Consider the following 26204-nt stretch of genomic DNA (forward strand, 5'->3'; position numbering starts at 1 on the left):
GCCAAGTAATCCGATTCCTGCCGTCTAAATTTGTATCATCCAGGAACAGTTGTATTATTTCATTTGTCATTTGCATGAACTAACCTTGAGTATAATCAGAATCCATCAACCTAGTCTCACCAAGAACATATTACTGAGTCTTTGCCACTTTCCTGTCTGCATTCTTCGCTGTTGCTGATAGAACATGTGTATGTGTGTGCTAGTTATGGGAATGAAAGAAGATTATGGCTACATTTACACCAGGCATTTAAAGCTCTAGGATACCATTTAAACAGACATGCCCCCCCCCCAAGATTCTGGGTGCTGTTTGTTAATTGTGCTGAGAGTTGTTAGTAGGGTTGCCATATGTCCTCTTTTTCCAGGACACACCCTCTTTTTCAAGATTAAAACGTCTGTCTAGTCAGATTTTTAAAATTGGGCAAAATGTCCAGGTTGTGTTGTTGTTGTTTTTACTTTGTTTTTTTTTTTGTTTACAGTAACCCAAGAAAAAAATTCCAGTGCATCAGACTCAGATCTAAGCCACACAGCTAAGCTGGTCTGCAGCAGAGAATCACAACAGAGTAGCATCTTAAACTAGATACATACTGTATAAATCCCTTCTCTTGTGGATAAACTTAAAGGATGCTGGCTCAGCTACAAGATCTTCATGAAGGAGTCTGGAGGGGCAAGAGTTAACACCCCCCTTCCCTTAAGGATAGTCCATATGTACATGTTAAACAATTTAATAAATTGTTCTGTGCACGCTTATGCTCTGTGCACACTTATGTGAACATGAGCCCAAATACATTCATGTGGCAAGCGAAGGAGCAATATGTATTATTATTATTTTGTTGTTGAAAGTTAAAAGCATTGCTACTAGCAATATATCACAGCTTCTATAGCCAACGTATAGTAGGGGTATTTAAAATGACAGTCATCAAAGTGATTCATTGCTAAGAGTAGAAGTCGGCAAATGTGTCCTCTTTTTTGCTCTTCAAAATATGGCAGCCCTAGAAGCCCCCATTCGTCTCAGAGAGCTACAATTCCCAGAGTTTCCTGCGAAGAGAGGTTGATTTTTAGACAACTCTAATAATTGTAGGTCTGTGAGCGGGGAGGCTGGGTGGGATAAAGGTCTCCTAATAGCTCTCAGCACACTTAACAAACTACAGCTCCCAAAAATTTGGTGAGGAAGCCATGCCTATTTTAAAGTGGAACCATAGTGCTTTAAATGTATTGTGTGGATGCAGTTGAACAGTATATTATCAAACAACAAGTCTTTGTCACTATCCTGCCTGCATTGTTATCTGTTGCTGATGTGGTTTGCATGATAGTGTGGGTGGTAGCGGTGGGAATAACTTATACCAGAGCATATTTGAAAAAAAAATATTTTCTAACCCAAAAGAAGAAACCAAATATAGCCCCTTCTTCAAATGTCCTGCTCAACTTTATTCTGCATTTTCAGTTGATTCATAGAAGTCTCATTGCCTTCAACATGCTTACACTGCAGCAAGCTATGTGAAGCTTTAAACTAGCCCTGAGATTATTAGTATTTCTTTTTTTTCTAGAAGAGTGAAAATAAATAGACCAATGCCTCTTGCAAAAATAAATGTTTACTTGAAACACTCTCTATGTAAAATTGGATTGCTCTCATAAGACAGCAACAGTAATAAATGCAGAAAGGAGAAATATAGAAAACTGACTTACCCAATGCCTTATATATATATAAAACCATTCTCTACCTGTTTTTCTCAAGCTATTTAAGTGAGAAATTTGTTTTGTTAAACCCAAGGACAGAATCACTTATCAGATGCTTTCAGAAGTCCTCAAACAAGGAGCTCACTCAAGGTCAGATGCCATTCCAGTTTAGTACTCCAACTTCTGCTAATGGGGTACTATTTCCCTTCTTGAAGTCAATATGGGTTTGGAGGACTGTTTCCCCAACCAGCTCTTCCATTATTAAAGTCAATCTAATGGGCTGCAAATGGTGAGGGTCTTCTGGACTCCAAATGCAAAGAAGAAGATATGTTCAAGAGAGTGTTTATGTAGATGTCGCGTTAAGCCATGAGAAGATCACTTGATAAATCAGACTCTCTCACGAGGCCTGTGTTTTGTGCCCTAACATAAGGCTACTTCCTGTTGGCACCACTCCAATTAAAACAGCTTTGACTGCCAGCATTTATAATCAAAAAAATCTCGTGGCTTAAGATTGTTCCCAGTTGGTAGATAAGATATAATCAGTAACTGCAAAAGCTTGAAAATTCCATCCAGCGGGGTCCAGTTCCCTACCCGCATGATAATAAAAGGATTATTATGTCCGGTAACCTATTTATGAAAAGGAAACAGTGGACTCCTTTCAGAAGCCATCAATTGCTTTAATAAGGAATTGAAAGGCTTGCCCTACTTTATATGCTGAGCACCATTCCAGTTGCATAAGGATTTACAATGGACCAAAAACAAAACTGGTTTTGTTGTAAATAAGAGCAATTTGTTGGGAAGAAGAAGGTTTGAGGGGACTTCCATAATTATGTTTGCACCTAAGAAGGAGGCAAATATGATTTAGAGCCTAATAAGAAATTATCAAGCTTTGGTTAGTTGCATGAGGTTCTGTGTTCTAAGGAAATGAATAGGTGTTTGAAGCAGCCAGGAAAAAAGATTAAACTGAAGACACAAACCAAAGCATAGATGTAGAGAAGAAGGACTGATATTAGGCTTTAAAAAAAAATAAAAAATGGCCCAATTAAAATTTGTATTAAATTTTTTCCTGCAAATATGTTTGCAAAATGTTGGAGTTAGTTATCCCAACTTGTTTTTTAAGCAGCTAGAAACAATGAGCTGTCAGGATGAAAATAAGAAATCCTATAGAAAATAGAGTTCCTGCTTATGTAAAGATAGAGGAGAGTAAAAGGAAGATATTGCCTGTTTGTTTTACAAACAGAGTGGTAAGATGTTTGCCCTTGATAGAGAACAGCAAGCCTGAAACATGTAGGGACAAATTTCTATCATGCATTAGGATGCTCTCCTCTTGGCTTTTGTTTGCTTGTTTTGCATTTTGTGTACATTTTGCAGGAGCCGCCTTGGAAGATTGAGAGATGGAGGTACGAGTGTGCCAGGAAAAGGAGAGAGAGTGTCTGTGTTCCCAGGCTGTGTTCAGTCCCTCCCCCTCTTCCTCCTGGGCAGTGCTTAATGGAGATGTGCTGGGCTCAGGAAGTCACAGCATCTGTCTGGGGAACTTTTCCACTGGTGCAGAGGTGAAGAACATTTTTGGCTCCACCACTGGCCAAATCTAACAGGTGGGTGGGCAGGACTACAGGGACACGGAAGCAAGGGGAATGTGGCAACCAGGTTGCACACTGAACAGCACACAAGAAAAGGTGGAGAGTAGTGTTAAGGGATGGAAGTCAAAGGTTTGGGACTTACAGTAAGTGCTGATCCCTGGGTTCCCCATATACTAGTATTATTGCCTTACAATAGAAAGCAGCACCACTGGGCTGCAGCTATGGACAGGTGTACCTTATCAATTTTGGTTCCTCATTTTTCCAATATCAAATTCAGTTCTCCACATTTCTGCAGCAGTTCATGACTGCCCCTGCTCATGAAAATTTGTCAGCATTTTAGTGCAAATTGCTCTGTAAAAACATATAATTTGCCCAACACAGAAAACTTTTGCACAGCAGTTTTCTCTAATATAATGCATTTCTGTGCAAATTAGTTGATTGGAGAACTGCATTGCAGAATTCAGTGATCTGTGAATTTTGAGGAATGGCTGAGGTTCAGTTCATGTATCATTTCAGAAAGTTGAGAATTATGTAGGTTCACCTTTAAATGTGAACTGAATTGAATTTCTGTCCCTCCTTGGTAGCAGGGCATGCTGAAAAGCATGCTTCCAGTGAGACACTTCATATCTGTTTGCTCAGGGACCTAACTTGCATATATCATTGCATATGCACATTCTATGCAAATCTGTATCATGGGCAAATCTGCAGCAAATATACACAAGGGACCAGAACAAGACTGGTTTTGTTGTAAATAAGAGCAAGTCATTGGGAAGGAGAAGGGGGAGAAATAAGTCTTTTAAAAACCTAGCAACACTCTTGGAAGAGGGCAGACCTGCTTCCTGTTCTCAGCAGTGACTGTGGCACCACAGCCAATTTTTACGGTGCTAGAGGTGATGGGCATCTGGATTTCCACATCCCTACCAACAGAACCCTTTGATGTTATTGGGAGAATTAAGCAAATGTGTGACTCTCTCTTACGGGAATCAACAAACATTTGATTGGGTTGTAGCACACGCCCCAGTTACATATGCCATACAAAGGAACAAGAGCCACCAACTGCTACTCAGGCAGCAACACCAGCAAGGGAAGATCAACCTGGCGTAGGACTGGATGCTCTCCTATAGCTCAATGATGTGTTATATCGCTGGGAAACTGATCACCCTCCTCTAGCTTTTCCATCCGCTGTCCTTTCCTTGTGGGTCTGTCTTTATACGTTGCAAGGCTGATGGCAGGGATAATAGCAGTATGTTATTATTGAGTTGTAGAATTACAAATGTATTCCCTCGGTGCAAGGATTTCTGCTTGCAGAATGGAACTTTCCCCTTCCCTCCCTGTGCACATCCTAAATCTGCTCTATGCCCCCCCCCCAAACATCCAGAGCATATATGGAAAGGCATAGGGTATGTGTGAGGAGAGGAGCGGGTGGGGAGGGCTGTTGCACAAGCTGACACCTATATCTCTCTATAGCTGTATCTGAATCCTCACCATGAGAAGCAAAAGTTTGCATTTGGGAAGTTGCATTGCTGAGCATCTCCTTTCCCTGCAGAAGGTCCCAGGCTAAATCCCCAGCATCTCCATGGAAGGCTGTGAATGCCCCCTGTCAGAAAGCCCGGAGAGCTGACAGTGTAGATAGTACTGAGGTAGATGGACCAATGGCCTGACTCCTTGTGAGGCAGCTTTGTATGTTCTGAAGAGTTTGGTCATTTCTTCTGTCCAATTAACAGCACAAGTCTTGCCAAGGCAACACCAAAGTAAAGCCTATTGAGTTCAATGAGGCTTAGTTCTAGATAATTTGGTATAGGTAGGAAAGTGAGACAGGAGGACCCAAGTTCTCCAAACAGCACACAGCAGCATGGCAGTACTGGGAGAATCTATGTGTTCTTCATGCATTTCTAACTGGAGCAATTGGTGTAGGCTTTCAGAGGTGTGTGAGGAGAATGGGAAGGTTTTGGATACAAGGATCCCTGATCCAGCCCTTGAGAAAGGGATTACTCCTTTTGCCTCTACTATCCTGCAGTGGTGAGGAGAGAGGCCTGCTGAGGTAAGATCTCTTGTCTCTGTAAGCAGACCTCTCACTTTCCCTTCAAAGAAATCAACCCAGAACATCCTTAGGGGAGGTTGGTGTTCAACTAAATTCTCCTTAGGGAATTTAGTGGGCCACAGTTAGGCATGTACATTGAGTTCAATGGGCCTGCTCTGAGTAAGACCAACATTGGATGCAGACCTACTGACCCCTGGTATACCCTCCCAGGAATACAGAATTGCTGCCTTGGATATATGTTAATTCCTTGTCATTTTTCTGATGTGTATGGATGACAGGGTGTGCGTATTTAGATTCAGTAAAATCTAACACAAAGGAATTAGACCCAGGACACTCCGTAGGTTTTCTGCAGGGAAAGGGATTTTAATCCAGTTCTACTCCAGACGCTGAAAATCCTCTGCAAGGTTGTCCAAGATTAAACAAGCACTTTCCTTATTCAGGGTGATATATGGAAATACCTACTGGTAGACATGCTTAGCATAAATAAAACATTATGCCTGGAAAGAAAAGGGGGGATGAAGATGCCCCTCCCCCGCAGTTTAAATTTTATCCTTCAGCATGAGTAAGGTAAACTCCTGTCATTAAACGTATAAAAATATCTAATTTTACTGCAGAAAAAAATATTTACAGGTAGAGAGTAATGTTCTCTTAATTAGGCAAATAACCTGGGGAGGGGGGAAATGAAAACACTGAACACTACAATGGTGTTAGGGGCTGCAGTGTAGCAAAGATGGGATATTGGTTGAATAGGGTCCTTATCATGTTAAATGTCTTTTTATTAATGAACTATCACTCCCAACTGGGGCAGCAGAGCGCCCCAACCCACTGGTAATTTTTTAGCTGACTGCAATCTTCCAGGTAAAAAATAACAAACCTGACATGGGGAGGGGAGAAGATGTTGATGGGGGCTGGGAAAGAGTGAAACTTACACAATTTACAATTCAGTCTATTTTTAAAAAAGCCTTTGAACTAGAATCACTTAACAAAGACGGGCTGATTTTTGCTGTCAGTGAAACAGCAGCCCCTTTCAGCTGAATGCAGCCGACACGTAAGAGATCTATTTTTTACATTTCCTTCTTTTTAAAATAATTTCAAAAAGAAAAAATTACACAACACATTAAAATAGATTCAGGTTTCTCAAAGCTAAGCGCAACACTTAAGTAATAAGGTACTTAAAGTGCAAAGGCACTTTAATGCCAAAAAGGGAAAGGAAAAAAGAAGTGACGCCCTGTGGCTGCACTTGGTAATTGAAAGAGCTGTACTGACAATATTATTTACAAAAAAAAAGGGGGGGGGGAGAGAAGAAACGGTCTAAGTCTGGGGAGGAGAGAATTTTTGGAGAATATCTATTCCCTTTCAAGTGTATGGGAGGGGGGAAACTTCCCCCCAGCATCCTTTCACTGTCCTATGTCCCCACCCCCACCCCAGAAAGAAATGTAGGCAAAACTGCTCCAGTAAAAACATTAAGGTTCAGCCTCAGTTCCCAAAGGGCTGAGGGATGGGATGTGGAGAAATCCAAGCAATAACTTAAAAGGGACATAGCAGAAAAAGAAAAGCACCCATCATAGCCCTGGCGTTGTAGAAGGGTTGTTTGAGAATTTAAAATGTGGAAACTCTTGAGGATTTGACACATTGCCTTGGTCTGTCAAGTTCGGAATTGGGTTAGTGTTTCCTTCTTTCTTTCATTCATTTCTTTCTTTCTCTTTTTTAAAAAAAGACTTCTCCCCCAGCAAATGAATCCTCAGCCCAGCCTTCCCCAACCCTGGCTCCACTTCACAGCTGACTTATGGCAGTTTGTTTCTCCAGAACTTCGAGGTAGTCTGGTTCAGTCTGTAGTTTCTCTTGCAATAAAGGAAGTTCAGGTTTGGATTGCTCTGAAAAATATTTCCGGGGAGTCCCGTACAAAACTGTTTTATTTATCCTGTCCTGGTTTTGTCGCCTCGACTCATAGGAAGGTGTGAACTGTCTTTTGGGGAGGGTGCAAAAGTTATAATGGACCAGGCTTCCACTGGGCAGCTCCTTGACCCTCTCCACTATGTTTTGATACAGCAGCTCCGGTTCCCTCGAAAAGCCCTGTTTCTCCAGCATTTCTGCTGCAGTGATTGTAAATGCTAGGCTGGCAGAGTCCTCTTTCTTAGGCTCGAGATTACTGTAGCTGTACTCATGGAGATTCCTATAGTAAGCCACTGGGTCTCCTTCTTTCTGCATGTAGATGGGGTTCTGGCACATCTGGCCGACAGGAGGTGGGATATAATTATATACATGCCCTTCTGCTTTATCGTGCGCCTCGCTATTGTAGCACCCATACTGCAACTGGAAGGAGCTTACGTCAAGATTGTTGGCACTGCTGGGAACGCTTGGCATACTCTTGCGACGTTTGAGAACAAAGACAAACAGACCAGCCCCGAAACAGACAGACAAAATAAACACGACCAGAAGGCCCAAAATTAAGACAGAAAGAGGGACTTCAGTACGTATTTCTGGATAGGAGCTGGGAAAAATGCTGAAGGCCTGTGGTATGTCTGTGTTCAGATTTGGCAACAGAAAAGAAGAATCTAACAGATTGGGGTTCTCAGGGCAGATGGCCTCCTTGCTCAAGGTCTTGAGATGTGCTCCAGCATGCTTGGTTGGAGAGTCACAGATGACTTCATTAATAACAACGGGGGTCCCCAGCTGCTGGTTGTTTTGCTCTGTGACTCTTTCAATCCAGTTCCTCAGCCCCATGATGTCGCAGGTACAATCCCAAGGGTTTTCTTGGAGGTCAATCTGAATCAGAGCTGAAAGCTGGTCAAGGACCCCTCGCACTGGCAAGTATGAGAAATGGTTGTTCCTCAGGTTGAGTCTGGTCAGGGTTGTGCCCCCAAACACATTGTCAGGCAGGGACCTCAGCAGATTGTTGTTCAGAAATAACAGGTGAAGGTTCCCCAGGGCATCAAAGGTACGTGGCAGTATATCCTTGATAACGTTATACTCTAAATAGAGGTACTGCAGGCTATACAGCCCTTCAAACATGGAAGGGTACAGGATCTCAAGGTAATTACCATTGAGATAGAGTCGGCGTAAACTGGTGAGGTTAGAGAAGGCACCTTCTTGAATCACTGCAATCCTGTTGTTTCCCAAATGCAACAAATCCAATGAGCTGTATTCCAAGAGATCTGTTTTGTAGACAGTTTGCAAGTAATTACTAGTGAGATAGAGTTTCTTTGGACTGCTGGGCCTTGGGTGGAGATCAGAGATGTTGCCAATTTTTTTCTCTTGGCAGTTGACATTCAACCCACTGTCAGAACTTTGAGAAGTGCAGACGCAGCCATTTGGGCAAGTGAGTGGCACAGGGGACTTGGTCTGGTAAACCATGATAGGCCCAAAGATCTGCCTGTCTTTAGACACTGTGACCCGTGGAGTTGGGCGATTCCTTGTTTTGGGTGGGCGACTGGATTTCGGGGCTCTGGTGGCACCAACGGCAGAATTAGTTGTTGGGGGAAATCTCTGGGCGTGTGTGTCAGAGTGGGAGGAATGCTTCTCCTTCTGGTTGGAGTCACCTGCACTTTTTCGTGGGCAAAGATCCTGCCTTGTGAGTTGGGTGACATCTTTGCCATGCAACCGGAACGGGGTCTCACAGACTATCTCCCCTACAAAGACAGTGATGGTGTCCAGCCAAGCCTTCAGAGGCAGGAGGTCACAGGTACAGTTCCATGGATTCTCCTCCAGCTGGATTTCCATGATGCCTCCAATGTGTTCCAGGACTCCAGCAAATGGCATCATCTTCAGCCTGTTCCCTCTGAGGTCCAAATGAGTTAGCAGGACAAAACGGAACACATTGCTGGGCAGTGACAATAAGAGGTTGTCATTCAGGATCAAGACTTTCAGTTTGTTGAGCTTGCTGAAAGCCCCAGCCTCGATGGCACTGATGTAGTTGTAGTCAGCCTGAAGGTACTCCAGGCTCTCCAAGCCTAGGAAAGTGTCTTCTCGTAGGGTTTCCAGCTTGTTGTTGTTGAGGTGTAGCCTCTTAAGGGTCCGAAGGCCTACAAAGGCCCCAGCTCGGATCTCCTGCATGTCGTTGTTGCCCAGGTGCAGGGTCACCGCGTTGGAGTAGTTGACAAACTCATTTGGGTAGAGGCGAGTGAAGGCATTGCCATTGAGGAAGAGCTGGCAGATCTTGGATGGTGGCGGCACGAGGAGGCTGACGGTCGTAAATCCCTTGTTTTCGCAATTAATGTTCAGCACGTTCTCCTTCTCCTCGCAAGGGCAGCGGCTCTTGCTGCAAATGTCTTTGGCAGGCTTGCGGCTCTCTGTCGGCCAGATCCCAGCCACTGTGAAGACACTGAGCAGCCAAGCACCCTTCAGCATCTTTATGCTCCGTCCAGCCCAGCTTCTGCGCGGACAGGCAAACCTGGAGGGAAGTGTGGAGGGAGGAAATCAGAACCCTGGTTAAACAACAACAACACTGGCAATGGCCAGCTGGCAAGGTAGAAAATTCAACAGCTCTGTGTGCTAAACTTGGCATGCATTTCAGGGCCTCCTTTCAACAAGAGGGCACCTGCCACCTTTCACATGTCCCCTGCCATCTTCTTGGTTCCTGACTCTCATCACCTTGATTCCACAGGCTTACAGTCTGTTCCCTCTATTATTTGGTCTTCTTTACCAAGCTTTCCTGTTCTCTGCTAGCTCTGCCCACCACCCCTGAACTCCTGGGAAGGGGATCAGAAAGATGTGGGAAGCATTAGCTTACTAACAGCCCCATGTCCTACTTAACTCTAGCATCCCTGCTCTCCACCCTCCATCAGCCAGGTTGTATTATTATAGCAATACTTCCTGACCTGACAGTTCTTTGGAGTTCCTTTCTGCTTTTCCTCTTTCACCCTCCCCTGAAAATCCATGCACTCCCCACCCCTCCCTTGCCACTTTTGTCCAAGGCAGGAGCTGCGCTCATCCCCCACAGCTTTACCCAGCTAGCCCTGCCTGCTTCTTTCCGCCTCCCACATTTTCACAGCAATCAAAAGCTCTCAGTGCTGTGGAGTAGACTCTCAGCCCCATAATTTCCATCCCGATCACTCGCTACCAATCCCATCAACTCATCAACAGCTGTAACCAACGCCTTGGTTGGGTCCTGTCATCTTCCAGAAGAGCAGGAAAAATTAATCAGAGGAAAGACATATTGCCTCTTTCTTTCTTTCGATCTGTCTGTCTCACTCTTCTTTCCTCCTTCTTCTTCTTTGTATATAATTCAATTACTTCCTAGTTTACCCAATAGGAAGGTTGGAAGGAGGTACGTGAGTGTAATGGAATTGATGTTCCCCCCACAAACACTTTAAAAAATGTTCTATGAACCTTGCAGACCCAGGAACCTTTTGTTCTTAACTCTCTCCCTCCAAAATTTCAATAGGATTTCAGCACAGCCTTAAATTACCTGACATAGATGGTTATTGGGGGTGGGAACTGAAGTCCACTCCACTTCTCTCACCACATGTTTGATGACTGTAGACCTTGCTGCTGTAAACCTTTTGACCTTCTTTGCTCTCTTCACTCAATCTTTTCTAAAACCTATTCCAGCATTATTATTTTTGCACCTCTAGTTCAGGGAAGGGAAAATCCAAAGGAAGCATCATATCCTCTTCCACCTCTTCAATAAATAAATACTGTAATTGTTTAAAGAAAATCAGACATCTGAGAATCCCGACAAAATCTAAGCATTTGAGAACTCTGCACCCCTAAACTCCCCCCCCCCACTTTCTGTGCAATTGAAGCATCCTCACACCATGGGGGAAGGAGAAAGCTGAAGGGACCAAAGTCAGCTCCAGACACCCAAAACTGAACTCTCCCCCACCTCCCCGTGCCTCTCCCCTCCAAAATCATTTGTCCTCCTGAACTCTCCAGTGCCCTGCGCTTCCTATGAACCACTGCCTGGCTCCTCTTCCGCAGAGAAAACAGGGGTTTTGGGGAGATCAAATACGACTTGAGACCCCTTCTAGCTCTCCACCGCCCCACATCTCCCTCAGATCCCTTGTCCTTCCCCACTTATGTTGGTTTTCGCAAGGTCAGGAATACTACAGAAATAATACACCGCCACCCCCCAAAAATCCCCTCTCCTAAAAAAACCCCTCTAGCAGCTTCGGGTGAAAAGAGCCGAGGCGGAAGCGGGTGGGGGGGGGTGTTGAAGGAGCAGGCATGCTGGCGCCAGAGCCAAGGGCTGCGGTACTCACTCATCAGGAGGAGCGGAGCCTGCCCTCCTTCGCCTCTTCGCGCAGCCACGATGCCTTCAGCATCCTCGCCTGGGAGCCGGAGGAAGCGAAAAGAGCGCCTTGCAAGAAGGTAAGGAAGGACCACAGACGGGATGGTTTTTCCCCCCTCCTCTGTGACTCTCTCTCCCGGGGATGCTCAGCGGGACCTTTGCAAGCCTCCCCTGCTGAATCGACTGCTGGGATAGGCAAGGCTGGGAGGAAACGGTAGACGAGGCGTGGGCAACCGGGAGAAGCAGGCAGCAGCGCTCGCTTCTCGCTCTCCAGCTCCGACGGCTGCCAAAGCACTTTGAATGGGCAGCCTTTTGGCAGGCTCGCCTTGGACCGAGCTGGGGGCTGACGTCACGCGCGGGGATGGTGTTGCTGGGGCAGCCGGGGAAACACGGGGCGGAGACTCTTTTTTTTTGTTTGTTTGCTTAAAAATATATTAATAATAAAAATAAAGGCTAGATTCCCCCCTCCCCCCCCCACTCCTGTCGCTCTTCCAGACTGGCACAAACGACTGAGCTCTTCCAAGGCTCCAGGGTCTCCTTCACTCCTGTGGACCATCATAGGCGCGCACTCACCCTCCTCCGGGAAGGGAGGAGAAAGGCAATGAAAGCGAATTATGGACTCTGAGCGTGACGGGGGAAGAACCCCACCACCCGCCCCAACTCCACTTCTGTGCTGTTGGCAGAATTCGATCGCGGCTCTTCAAAGAGCCTAAAGAATCGCTCCGCTGGATCAGATCAAAGGGACAGATCTCTTCCCCCCACAATAGCCAACCAGATAGGAACGACAAGGAGCTGTCTTATACTGAATCAGAGCATTAGTCCATCTAGCTCGGCATCGCCGCCACTAAAACCAAGTTCTCCAGGGTTTCAGGCGGGGGCCTCTTCTCCGCAGCCCTACCAGGCGATGCTGAGTCCTTCTCTGGAGACCGAGCCTGGACTTTCCTGCATTGCAGGCGGTTGGACTAGATGACCCTTGGGTCCCTTCCAACTCTACAATCCTATGATTCTATGATTCTCCATTCAAAACAGATGCTCTACCACTTTGAGCTATCACTCCTTCCCTCCAGCAAGCCCACAAGCAGGGTGTGAATGCAGTAGCTGCTGCCCCTCAGCTCCTGGAACTCAGTGGTACCACTGCCAATGAATCTAAAGTCTCCATTAAGCATGGTGGTAAATGGTCACTGGCCGACGTCTATCTTCCATGTGTCTGTCCAATGTCCCTTTTAAGGCCTCTACACCAATGCCTAGCCATCTCAACATCTTGGCAAATTCCATAAATGAACTATGCTGCATCGTGGGTGTAAGTCCTTACTTTCTGCTAACCTGTAACTATTGACTATCCATTTTATTGCTACACCATGCTACCTCCTCCTTCATCCTTCTATTATTGTTCGTCTCTTATTTCCCTTTCCCACTTATTTTCGATCTTCAGTCTCCCCCCCCACACACCTTACCACTGTCAACATTCTCCTGCTGTTGACTAGAAGAGATCAGTATGAATGGGCTATCACAGATCTCTACCTTTGCAGAAAGAGTTTTCCTTTCAACTCCCATCATCCCAAATGCTGTTTGATTGAGTCAGTTCACACATAAATCATTTATCCATTCATTCGGAAGAATCATATCCCACCTTTTGGCCTAAAGAACCACTGGGAAGCTTACAACAGTTTGAAATAATGTATGTGTGAGCAACACATACATAATCCATACAACCTAGCACCAGCTAGCCTTTTGACTGATTGATGGGGCAGAACATCATTACAAACAGTGTTTCCCCCCCTTTAAACACACACACACACACACACACACACACACACACACACACAATGTTTAGAGGTACTCTCATTTTCCTACTCAAATTGAAATACTGCCCCTCAATGAGGCCAAACTTAGATTCACAAAATGCTTAGGGGTATGCATACCCCTGCGTTCCCCCAGAAAAAAAAGCACTGATTACAAGTGTAGAGAAATCAGGGGCTGTGGATGTGCTTCACCAACAGCTAAAGGCAGGACTGGGAAATATCCTTGTCTGAAATCCTGGAGAGCTGCTGATAGTCAGTGTAAATGATACTGATGGTCTGACTTAGTATATGGTAGCTTCCTATGTTCCATCTGGGAATACCATAGCTCAAGAGTACAACATCTGCTTTGCATGAAGAAGAATCCAGATTCAGCAAGTCTACATAGGGCCGAAAGAGAATTGTGCCTCAAATCCTTGAGAACTGCTGCCAGTTAGTGAGGGCAGCACTGAGCTAGATAGACCAATGGTCTGGCTCAGCACACAGCATTGAAATATTTTGCTATGTATGTGCAGCCCCAAATCTTCTAGATATGGACTGTGTCACTGACCTTTTGTAGTACTTGATGCATCATTAACAGTTTCAGTGTTTACTTAGCATCACTCTGGGCCCTGGATGTTTATCATGGCCAATGCACACATCATGGTATGCCGTACATTATGATAAACACCAAAAATATTTAGTGTACACTAAATAAGGCAAACAGAAAACATTTCTCTTACACAGAGAAATGCCCCTCTCTGCCAAGTGCACATTTGGTGGCACACCTAGGTTTTACTACTGTGCCATGAGTGAATTGAAGCAGTCCTTAGATACCCAAAATGAAGCCAAATCCACCACAAACAGAGATGCTGCCTGAAAACCTAGATTAATTCTACTGGTGATTTCCATTAATTGAATCCAGTGCTCTTTTCTTTTTTCTTTTTTTAAAAAAGGGTGCCAGTACTCTGGTACATTGTGAAGCTGTTAAAGTAAGTGCCACACTTTTAACATTTATTTTCTTTTGTAGGGGAGTACTGCATACCCCTCAGTACCCCTAGAAAAAAAGCACTGACTGCATCTAAGGGATATAAATATGATCTCGGTGCAACACTCCAATACATAAAACACTGGAAATCTTCAAGCACCATCTGAAACCATTCTTATCTCACCAAACATTAGGTGGTTCCTTACACACTGCTTCTGGAAATGTGTGTGTGTGTGTGTAATTTTGAATTGCTGCCTTTCTATATATTAGTATGATTCTAAAGGCTGTTGTAAGACACCCAAATCCCTGCTAAATCAGTCCAGAAACCGATTTTCAACAGTGATTATTCAGATGTTATTTGGGCTGCTCTGGCTAATGTAACCTGTGTTTCTTACACCAGTGTGGCTTTGGTAAAGCTCTGTGCATTTTAAAGTTCCATTAGAACTGGAGTTGTAATTCCTCTGATGCACTATTAAAGCATATCAGTACATAGACAATAGAAAATTCTTCATATGACATGGTCCTAAGTCCAAGGTGTGACGATGGTCACTTGCTTAGCTGGCATTAACAAAGAGTACTAGACAAATTCTAGATGGGTTGGCTTTGTGGAACGTTAACATACAGGGGCAATATACCAGGGAATAATACCAGATGATGAAAGCATACCCTGCTTGCAAGTTCACCAAAACAACAAGCTGACCGCTGTGAGCAGTGGCAGATTAAGGGCAGCACAACCAGTTCCACCACACTGGGCTCCAAGCTTAGTGGGGCGCTGCAGGGTATCACAACTATGACATAGTGAATTGAGCAAAACAGAAGGCAAGAGGTAGGGGGGGGTACCAAAGTTTGGCCTTTCACCAGGGCATTTCTGAAGGCACGTGAAGCTTGAGGAACACAGTCTCGGTCTGCAATGCTATGGCGCCCTAGGAGGCCATTCCCACTGAGCTCAGCTATGACTTCTGCTCTCACTGCAGCAAATATCTGTGAAGTCAAAAGACAAGAGATGGAAGAGGACCATACTTGTACCTGCTGCCTGCTGCCAGCATGTGAGAGATGCTCACAGTTAGGAAAGTTCACATAACTTCATATTTGTTCATCCAGCCCAGAGTGGGGAATCTATTCAGTTGGAGGGCTGCATTCCTTTCTGGACAATCTTCCAGTGGCCACATGTCCATGGTGGATAAGGCTAGAGGCAAAAGTGAGCAGAGGAACAAATGAAAATTTCACCTTTCTGCTTTATACTAGTTTCCACAGACACTCATGCACCCCACTGTTATCCGTTCAGACAAGCAAGAGTCAGTATCAGAGTTCAAGGGCACATTCCATTCAGGCAAAAATACAGAGTGTAAAGCATGGACCAGGGAGGGTCTGGGGGGTATTAAAAGGGTCAGATGAAGAGGTATGGTGGGCCATATTCCTACCTCAGGTCTAAGGTTCAAGCTAAATATTGTCTACTCTGGCACATACTGGTTCTACAGGCACAGGACTTTCTCATTACCCTTATTCTTTTTACCTGGAGATGTCAGTGACTGAACCTGGGATCTTTTGCATGCAGAAACAAAAACACCATGTACTCTATCACTGATCTATGATTCATTCCTCTTCAGTTAGGCAAGAGGACATGTCTGTTAAAACTGTTTAATAAGGAGTTTAATATTTTCATCTTTCATGTATGTTAGTTCACTATTCTGTGCAACAGCAGCCCTATAAGATGATCCTTTCCCACCACAACTAAGATGCAGAGTTGACAGGCTGGCCTATGCAAAGAATTCCCTGCACAGGTTAGACTTGAGATGGGGTAATCAAATGCAAAAGAGCACCTGAACAGGCAGCTGCCCTGTACTTAGAGCACTGAGCCTCGGAACAATGCAATATTTGTTTGTATGGAGAAACTCCATGTCCTTGAGGGCCCTGTGAGGACTTCTGCACTCCTTGTACAGCGATGGTATTGAAGAGAGAAATTAAGCAGTCACTTAGTTTTTCTCCTCAATCTCACATTCCTTCCATGCAGCTGTTGAGGGTAGCAGATCCATGTTCTCTTTTGATTCTGTTCGTGTAAAGTACAATGGAATGGGATCTCATCTAAGATAAGTATGTAGTCTAAATTAATCATTTTTCTTTACCCTTTCACAGTAAACTTTGACTGCTGGGACATTGCATTTCGAGTGTTCATAGCCAAGGGCACCCAGAGATGTTTTGGGCTTTAAGGAACTCGAATGCTTAAAACAGCATTGGAGAGAGTTTCTGGGCCATATGTGTGCTTTAGTCATGTGGCAGGGAGGGTGCAGATTGATCCCTATATTGCCCTGTGGAATATTTTAACATCCTTCTCCACTGGATCAACTGATGGAAAAAAACCAGTTTACTTATTGAAAATGCACAAGGATGAACTGTAACCTGCTTCATTGGACCATAGAGAACTTCTGAGCCATGGCATTCTCTCACTGCAGCTTAAGCAGCTGACAGACCCAGCAGGTTCTCTTAGGGCTCTGAAACCAGTGATCTTTCACAACATAAAAAAAGCACAGAAAGAAAAGAAATGCTGGTGGTGGGTTGGTGGGAGAGCTTGGTGCTGCGTCTTTGCATTGGATACAACAATTGGCCCAGAATCCTATTTTGGCTCCATTTTGAATGTTGCAGTGAGAACTGGGTGGGGGAGCAAATGTGTGCACAGATGGAAAACATAGCGCAATTTGAAAGTGCCAACTTCCTGCCAATATTCATTTTGGATTCCCCATCCCAACCCTATTCAAATGCTTGCTTGAACTTTTTAAAATCTGCTTGTATTGGAGTTTCCACATGCAAATCCTAGACTCTTGTTCTGTTGTTTAATTGATAACTATCTAGCAAAGGGCCTTAGACTGGAAGAAGACTATAGGAAACTGCCTTATCCAGAATCAAGCCATAGGTCCATCTATCTCAGTCTGGTCTACAGAGAAAGTTGGTGACTCTCTTGGGAACATATATAACAAACCAGCTAGTGCAGATTAATAATAATAATAATAATAATAATAATAATAATAATAATAATAATTTATTTATACCCTGTCCATCTGGCTGAATTTCCCCAGCCACTCTGGGTGGCTAGATAGACTGCTGATGGGGGGCATTTGGCCAACAACCATTTAAACATCTGCATTGGCTGCTTATTGACTATTGAGCCTGGTTCAAGGTCCTTGTATTAATTTACAAAGCCCTGAACTGCTTAGGGACTGCCTGAACTCTTACATCCCAGCATTATCACTGAGAATACTTGAAGGAGCATCACTGGTCATTCAAGAAGTTCACAAGACTGATTTGACAGCAACAAGAAATTAAGCCTTTAGTTTCATTGGTCTTGTCTTGTGCAATACCTTGCCAATAGAGATTCAGGATAATTGTATTAAAATGTCAGCCTACAGATTCATTTTTCATTTTAATGCACATGATCTATATCATTTTAAAGATAATCTTCCAAAGTTTCAAGATCTGGAAACATGTAAGTAAAACAACCAGATATGTGACATGAGAGATGACTCAGAATTTCTTTGGTTCCATCCCCCCCCCCACAAGTTCAATTGAAAACTTTCCAAGAAAATAGAGAACATGCTGATGACCCTGTATTACAGTGATAGTTTTGCTATCTCATTTGGTGAACTAACAAGATCAGAGGAACTTAAGACAATGAAGCTTACACTGGCTGAGCATACTATGTTAGTCACAAAAATACATACCACTCTTCAATAAATGAAAAAAGAAAACACGCAGACCACATGTTTTAACTTTCTTCTTTAAGATTCTTAGCATTAAGAAAATGTATTATGATGTTAACTGAAATGTGTTTGGCATGCCACATTTCTCGTGATCAATATAACACAACAATGGTGAAACTTGCACAGCATAAATGTGTTGCCACATGTGACATTTAAACTTCTTTTAGGACTGTTGTAATTTCTTCCCTGGGATGCAGGTGGCGCTGCGGGTAAAACCTCAGTGCCTAGGACTTGCCAATTGTATGGTCGGTGGTTCGAATCCCCGTGGCGGGGTGAGCTCCCGTCTTTCGGTCCCAGCTCCTGCCCACCTAGCAGTTCGAAAGCACCCCTAAGTGCAAGTAGATAAATAGGTACCGCTTTATAGCGGGAAGGCAAACGGTGTTTCCGTGTGCTGCGCTGGTGCTGGCTCGCCAGAGCAGCTTCGTCACGCTGGCCACGTGACCCGGAAGTGTCTTCGGACAGCTCTGGCCCCCGGCCTCTTAAGTGAGATGGGCGCACAACCCTAGAGTCGGACAAGACTGGCCCGTATGGGCAGGGGTACCTTTACCTTTACCTTTTTTAATTTCTTCCCTAAAACCTTAATAATTATTAGGGGAGCAATCCTATGCACTAATGCAGGGATATGACTTCATCATCCCCGGAGGCGCACCCCATTGTCTCTCAAGACAGATGGTTGCCAACAACAAAAATCTTATGCAAAAGAAACTGGTGTAAAGCAAGCTGGTGTGAGTTAAGCCAGAGTAAACTTACAACATGTCCAAACTCCATTCAGCAGTGGGGCTGCTGCACTGCCTAAGCTTGGAAAAGGGGAAACACATGTTTAAAATTGTGATCTACTGTATGCTGTATGCATGTGACTGAGCTGAACACGCTTGAGATCCAGCCTAAGCCCCTCTGTGGTCTTGTCCCCACTGCATGCCTGGAAGACATCCCCTTTTCAGATTTACACTAGTCTCAGCTCAGCCGGCTGCAGCTCAAACATCTAAGCACCAGTTGAGGTGGCATGATCAACTTACACCAGCATGTCTCTAGCTGAGCCTGGATTGGGGACTTAATGCTTATGGAGATCCACTGCATCCTAATTTAAAATAAACACTACAAACACCAGAAATATTGCCTCTGTGATAAATGTGATAAACCTGGAAGAAAGCGCAGAAGCAGAAACAGCTACGTAAGTACTGTTGTCAGCTGGCAACATTGTTATTGTTGAGTGTGAGACTAGGAAACTGAGAAGAAAGGGTTGTTGTTTTTAGCCAGACAATGCAATATGATATTTATGAGTATGACATTCTTGTATTTTTTTTAAAAAAAGGGGGGGGGGGGTGACTTCTGTGACATTTGTCTTCACTGCAAATGATAAATGTGGGGTTGAAAAAAAACAAATCACCAAGGGGTTGCCATAGCTAAGTGTAAATTCCCATGGGCAGTAACGCTTCCCACATAGGTTTGGTGCTGACTTGCAACTTGTGAATGCATATGAAAGTGTATCCAGTAAACATTACCATAAGTTTGACTATTGCCCTTGAAATATTAGTTATTTTAATATATTTCCACTGATGGGCCCAAACCAATGGATTCAAGTTACAAGAAAGGATATTCCAACTAAACATCAATATGAACTTTATGACAGTAAAGATAAAAGGTAAAGGACCCCTGGATGGTTAAGTCCTGTCAAAGGTGACTATGGGGTTGTGGCGCTCATCCCGCTTTCAGGCCAAGGGAGCTGGCGTTTGTCCGCAGACAGCTTTCTGGGTCATGTGGCCAGCAGGACTAAACCTGGTGCAATGGGACACCATGATGAGTGCCAGAGCACACGGAAACGCCATTGACCTTCCTGCCACAGCAGTACCTATTTATCTACTTGCACTGGTGTGCTTTCGAACTGCTAGGTTGGCAGGAGCAGGGACCGAACAACAGGAGTTCCACAGTGGTGGACTTTCTTTCCTTGAAGGTTTTTATGCAGAGGTTGGATGACCACCTGCCATGCATGATTTAGCTGATATTCCTGCATCACAGGGAATTGGACTACATGACCCTTGGGGTGCCCTCCAACTGTACAATTCATACTTTTAGAGAAAACACTTACCCAAGTTAGAGGTAAATTCTTGAGGCTGCAAAACTGTTACATTGGTTACATCTTTTAAAACAGAATAGAAAGGAAGCATTTAAACTACCTGTGTCATTCTTCTTGATTGTTTTTGTAGAGAAGATCAAGTTGCTTAATGAGAAATAGTTTGATGTTAGTTGCAGTTAAATAATACTCGCTAAAACACAAGATATTATGTAAGGAAGCTTACTAGTGTTACATTGGTCACCACAGAATTACCTTTCAGCAAGTGTTTCGAATTTTAAATACCTGCTGAAAACTTGTATATTCTATAAAATTTATCCAAGCAATTAAGAATACCTATTTCCATAATGATTCCTGGTGTGTTTATGTGTGCGCGCACAAGTTTGTGTGTGTGAATGGCTTTATGTAATCTGCTTTGACCATTTTATGAATAGTTGTATATAAGTAATTTTAAACAAGTGAGCAAATAAAATAAACATAGGAAGCCGCTTATATTAGTAACTCAGATCACTGGTACATCTAGCTCACCCATTAGCAATAACTCAAGCGTTTCAGAAATAACTTCTACTACTAGGCAGAGCACTATAGACAGTAATGGTGTAACTTGGCACCTGATTGTGTAAACAAGCTCCTTCTGTATAGCTACAGAAAGAGCATATTGCTATTCTGGTCCTTCTAATGCCCTGTGCATGTCACCATTAGTGTGTCACTGAGGCTTGTGCATCCCTGCAGTTCTCTCTGTGAATGCTCAGCAAGGACTTCCTCCCATATTGCAAAGGTGTGGAACGTGCTATCACCATCTCCAGGAGCCTGCGTGCCCATCTCCCTTTTGTAGTCGGCGTTGCTATTGTTGCACGGTGAGATATTTTTATTCCTCACCCACGACGATTATTAAGAAAATCAACAGTTACTGCATTTAGCAGTAAACAGCCTGCAGCGTAATTGTACAGAACAGAACAAGCACCATGCCAGACAGAAGCAAAGGCACACAGTCTGAATGTTGCAGTGTGTGTATGGAAGAGAGAGAGAGGTGGACCCTGTTGTCACTAGCATCCTTTGGGAGGACGAGAGGGGTGTGTGAAGCTGACATGAAGGGCAAAGAGAGCAGGGAGCTGGCAAGATGCCCACCTTGCCTGTTGATGCCACTGAATCTTTGCTTTTGTCACAACATCTGGCGCTCAGCAGTCGCTTCACAGGATCTCTGTGATTCTCCTGGATGAGACTTAGGGGGCGGAGGGGCAAACTGGGAAATGGCTAGTCCCAGCTATCAACCCACTAGGTGGGCTCTATTCCAGGGTCCTGGGGGTGAGTTCTGTGTGCCTCTTCTGCAGCCTGACAAAGGACCCCCCCCCCCCTTTATCTGCTTCCATTTTGGAAATGTATTATGAGGAACCAATTGTTCTGAGATTCTCGCCACATTCACACCATATATTTAAAGAAGCAACATTGCAACTTTAAGCAGTCATGGCTCCCCCCTAAGAATTGCGGGGTGTGTGTGTAGTTTGTTAATAAGGTTGAGAGTTGTTAGGGAGCCACTCCCCACACAGAGCTACAATTCCCAGAGTTCCTTGTGAAGAGGGATTAATTGTTAAACCACTCTGAGAATAATAGCTCTGGGTGGGGGAATACCTTTAAACAAACTACAACTCCCAGAATTTTTGAAGGGAAGCTATGCATGCATGGCCCAAAGGGGGACTGAATATGCACATGTAGGAGATACCTGCAGGCCTCAGGAATGCCCCAAGGTTTGCATTTTTTTTTTTAAAAAAGAAAAGCTTTAGAAAGAAACCTTCAGGGGGTCAAAACCACCACCATCAAAAAATCCTGATGAGGATTGAACATGGTCAGTGGCCACAGAATACTGAGTGTCCAGGAGGGGGAGAAACTGAGGTGAGGGAGAACAAAATGGTATTCCTGGAAAAGGGAATTATTGCCTGGTTGGAACCCTGAACATGAGCACTCCATGCTGCAATGTTTTGCTGTAGCCCCCGCTTGTTGTTTTAATAGTGCAGAACATTATCTTTCAGTGCCATCACTATCCCTTTCTATTGTACTGTCTTGGTGTTCGGAAAATGCATCTCTATTTCAGTTTGGGTAGTCTGGCTACCGCTTTACATTTAATCAACAAAGAGTGCCATTCCATATACACTCACTTGGGGAGTAAATCCCATTGAGCTCAGTGGGCCTTAGTTCTGAGCATACACATAGCGGATTGCATGGCTAGCCATTGATTAATCAGTTCAAAGATAACATGGGCAGTAATCCTACACCACCTAACCTGAGAGGAGTAACCCTACTTTATCTTAATGGGACCTGCTTCTGAGTGGACAAGTATGGGATCGAACTTAAAAATTACTGAATCTGTTGACAACTTGCAATCTCCAGTTGGGAAGTCTAAGCAAACTGGCAGCCTAATCCAATAAAGCACATCCAGTTGCAAAAGCAGTGTTGTCCTGGGAACCACACATTATCTGAGTGAGCAACTCAGGTGCCTGATACATTACAAGTGCAAATGCTGCACATTTGGCTTTTCAAGCACTGAGGATCATCTGGTGGCTGCTGAGACTACATTGCTTTTGCCAGCACAGTTTTATTTCATATTGTGTGGGCAAAAACAGGCCACCTGACATTAGTTGGTTGACAGGTGGGTCAAACTTGGCCCATGGGGCTTGCAGGCAGATAAGGATCATCAGCTAGATCCAGATTCCTATCTATGCTACATAGCATGCACATGCACATGGACAGACATTTCCACTTTGGCTTCAAGGGACAAGTGCATCAGAAAAATACAGTCTTTCCTGACCAAGAGGTCTTGATGCAACTCTGAAGAATTAATTTGTTTGTGCATTTCCAAAACCTTCACAAGGCCAGCCCAGCCCTACTATCTGGATTCAGCTCCCAGCACAGAAGGCAGGTTATGATTTATTGTGCTTGGCACTGTAAGGGCACACTGTGTCGACTTTTCAAGACAACCTCTGGCAGGGAACTCTCTGGCAGACAAAAAATAGTAACAGGTAGGCGTTTAAGAGACAAAAAAACCCAAACATCCCAGGTAACCTGACCTGAATTTAATGAACCACCATCAACACTCCTGCCCTGCTCCTACCAGTGAGAGCAAAAATTCTGTGCATAACAGAATTTCAGAAGATATAGCCCTAAAGGGGTGGGGGGAGCAGAGGAGAAGAGTACATTCCCATCTGATTTTATGTAAGGCTTTGTTGTTACAGCAAGAGACAATCTAGGCTGAAGCACAATGAATCTGCACCAGGAGGATATTTTGGAACCTGAATGTCTGAGCTTAGTGTGGGTGAGAGCTAGCTTCAACCTTTGCCAAAGGAGACGTGAATGACTGTAAGTTCCCCAGACTTCCGTCAAGGTGGCAGTATATTTCGTTTCTCATTTCTCACAGGCTCCCAAAGTCCTTTTGATGTGCAGAGACAATAGGCAAGCAGACTTAGGGGGTTGCTGTCGCTTTTTAAAGCAACTTGCAATGCATCAAAGTCTGTTCAAAAGAGGGGCAATACTATCACTGAGCACAGGCAATCCATTGAAAATATCTCATTGCCTTGATGTAGTTAGTTTCGCTTCTCTTTCTGGGATTGTTAAGGGTGTGATGCTATCATCATAACTGAGGAGGGTGGAGATGGGGTGGTAGTGCTAAGGGGGGAATTCTGTATATTTTAGAGGCATTCCCCCATGGAAGTCAATGGTAGATAGTCAGTTATATAGAGTTAGCTTCCCAAATGTTGTTGGACTGCATCTCCCATAATTTGTAACCTTTAGAGAAGGGGAAATCTATCAAGTTTGCTTTCTCTCAATTTCTCATTTCATTGCATGAAAATTCACCTGCCTTGGGATGCAAAAATTTCCTCTATATACAATTTTTTGCAAACTAGCTAATATGTGTGCTATGCACTTTGCACTATGCACTTTGAACTAGTATTTGTATTTCTGTGTACATGTCTTGTATTAAAAAATTAAGTGATGTGTGAATTGAAAAAGATGGCTGTATTTTGGTTCATGTATCATTTTGGAAAGCGAGAATTAGGTAAGTTCACCTTTAAATGTGAACCATATCAAATTTCTTCCCCATCCCTGCTGACCATCGGCCATGCTAGACAAGATTGCTTTTTATGGATGGCAGATCAGAATGTCAGCTTTTTGAAGGCATTAGAGGATGGACATGATGACAAAATCATTAAGAGATGGTGACTTCCATACAATTGCAAATGGTGGACATGTCTTGAACAAATTCATACCACGTGTGCTATAAGGGAATTTATATCAGTTGCTTGAGTAATGGGTAAAATAAATGGAAATAAAGCTATTGTTCAGTAATATAGCACACTCTTTGCATGTGGACAATTCAGGAGTTTCCAGATAGGGGTCAGAAAGACTCCCATCTGCCCCCAGCTACTATTCTCCCGCTATAGCTTTATCCCCAGTTTTCTGTGCAACTTCTAGACCTGATGCTATATCCCCAAAGGCTTTCTACCCCTGCCTTAGAAACTCCTTAGAAGCTTGTACTACACTCAGGGGTTCTGCAACTGACAGCATTATGCTAAAGGTTTATTCCAGTTCCCTGCTCCCATTTATTCTCTATCAATTAATGGGAAAAGAAAACACATTTGGAAATTATCAAAGGAGAGGGAAAATCTCTCATTAGTGAGGGGCAGTGATTTTGTCACTTTTGCACTAGCTGGAGAATGTGAATGTCCATTATTTCGTTATACAAATCAAGGTCTGCATACTGAAGCCTTCTTATCTGCTCACACATTAATGAAAAACCAGGGGGAGACATCATGAAGTAATCCCCCCCCCCATAGGACATTTTCAGTTTAGGAAGTGTAGGCAGCCATGAAGGCTAACAGATGCTGGAGAAATGTTTTTTGGTGAGAAAAATGTGTGATGTGTGTATGCGCACGTGCACACCCACATACACACCCACATGCACACCCACACACCTTGACTACCTTGTACTGGTGAGAAAAGCTCAAAAGTTGGTGCCTACAAAAATTCCGAAGAAATTTTAAAGTGCGCTGAAAATGAGGCAGAGAAATGGAAACCTATTTCATAGCAGTTAAAGAAAACTTTTGAGAAATCAGAGGATAGATTTTGGCACAGCATGAAAGTAGACTTGGATTTCCAGAATGCAGAATGTTCAGAAATTATTGCCATATCGAATTACTGATGCACTGAGTAAGATAAGAAGATGAACGGAGTAGTTTCACATACACCAGATTGTTTGTCTAGCACAGGAATTTTTTTAGAATGAAATTCATTGCCAATTTCCCCAAGAATCTGATTTGTGAGTTGAGCATAGAGCTTGTACCAAAAAGAAAAGCACTGGTTAGCTTTGTAAGTTTTATTTTCAATCAAAATCACCTTGAATCACAAGCCTATCCTTTCGTAGCAAAGGACAGCCTCTGTAGCATTTCAATGACCTGGAGAAGCTAATTAGATTTTGCTAAGAAAGTAAATTGAATTGTTCTTGGAGTATAAAACAAACAGAACTGTGCCTTGCATTCACCCTTCCTTTTGTCTCTTTCTCCCTCCCCCATTTTAATACCATATCTTAATCTTTGTAAATTGTTAGTTTACAGCAGACTGATTTGTTAGCAAAAATATGTAAACAATCTTCAAATTAATGGAGGACAATACACCATACCTATGGCTATGTAAATGGAAACTGAAGTTCAGGAGCAGTATGCTTTTTGAATCCTAGTTGATGGGACAAACAATGAGGGAAGGGTTTTCCTTTCATGTGCTTCTAAATGTCCCCAAAGCATTAGTTGTTGGAAACAGTATACCAGACTGGATGGACTTTCTGGGCTAATCTATCATGGTAGTTCTAATGCTCTTATAGATTAAATGCAAATGTTAACAGATTCAACAGTGTCTTCTTATGCATTATGCACCAGTTTCAATAAGCACTGGTGCACAATGCACTGTGATTTTTTTTAAAAAAATTACTTACATCACAACTCAGTAGTTGCAACATTATGCATGACTCTTGGGCTAAATGAGAATTTGATTTTCTAAGATGCTTACATCTTGTTTGGGAACGGAAGGAAATAATAGCCTGAGGCGC

General features: G+C 43.6%; 1 protein-coding gene and 1 long non-coding RNA gene across 5 annotated transcripts; one reads left to right on the top strand and one right to left on the bottom strand.

Moving 5' to 3' along the window:
- The first annotated feature begins 352 nt into the window (after positions 1–352).
- On the top strand, positions 353–7001 carry LOC310669066. The gene is made up of 2 exons (XR_014507007.1): positions 353–4994; positions 5030–7001. It is a non-coding gene; the product is annotated as an uncharacterized lncRNA (long non-coding RNA).
- On the bottom strand, positions 5634–11851 carry SLITRK2 (SLIT and NTRK like family member 2). Of its 4 annotated transcripts, none has more exons than XM_083422461.1 (3): positions 11496–11851; positions 10703–10915; positions 5634–9685 (listed from the first exon to the last, which is right to left on the bottom strand). In XM_083422461.1, the coding sequence occupies exon 3, from the start codon at positions 9640–9642 to the stop codon at positions 7069–7071; it is 2574 nt and encodes an 857-aa protein (XP_083278587.1). In that variant the 5' UTR covers positions 9643–9685; positions 10703–10915; positions 11496–11851; the 3' UTR covers positions 5634–7068. The 4 variants fall into 4 exon arrangements, with proteins under 4 accessions (XP_083278587.1, XP_083278584.1, XP_083278585.1 ...); XM_083422458.1 differs by having other exon boundaries at positions 10703–10931; XM_083422459.1 differs by having other exon boundaries at positions 10703–10931; positions 11492–11851.
- Between the last annotated feature and the right edge of the window lie 14353 nt (positions 11852–26204).

Source organism: Podarcis tiliguerta (assembly GCF_965153285.1).
Source record: "Podarcis tiliguerta genome assembly, chromosome: Z".
Classification (NCBI taxonomy): domain Eukaryota; kingdom Metazoa; phylum Chordata; class Lepidosauria; order Squamata; family Lacertidae; genus Podarcis; species Podarcis tiliguerta.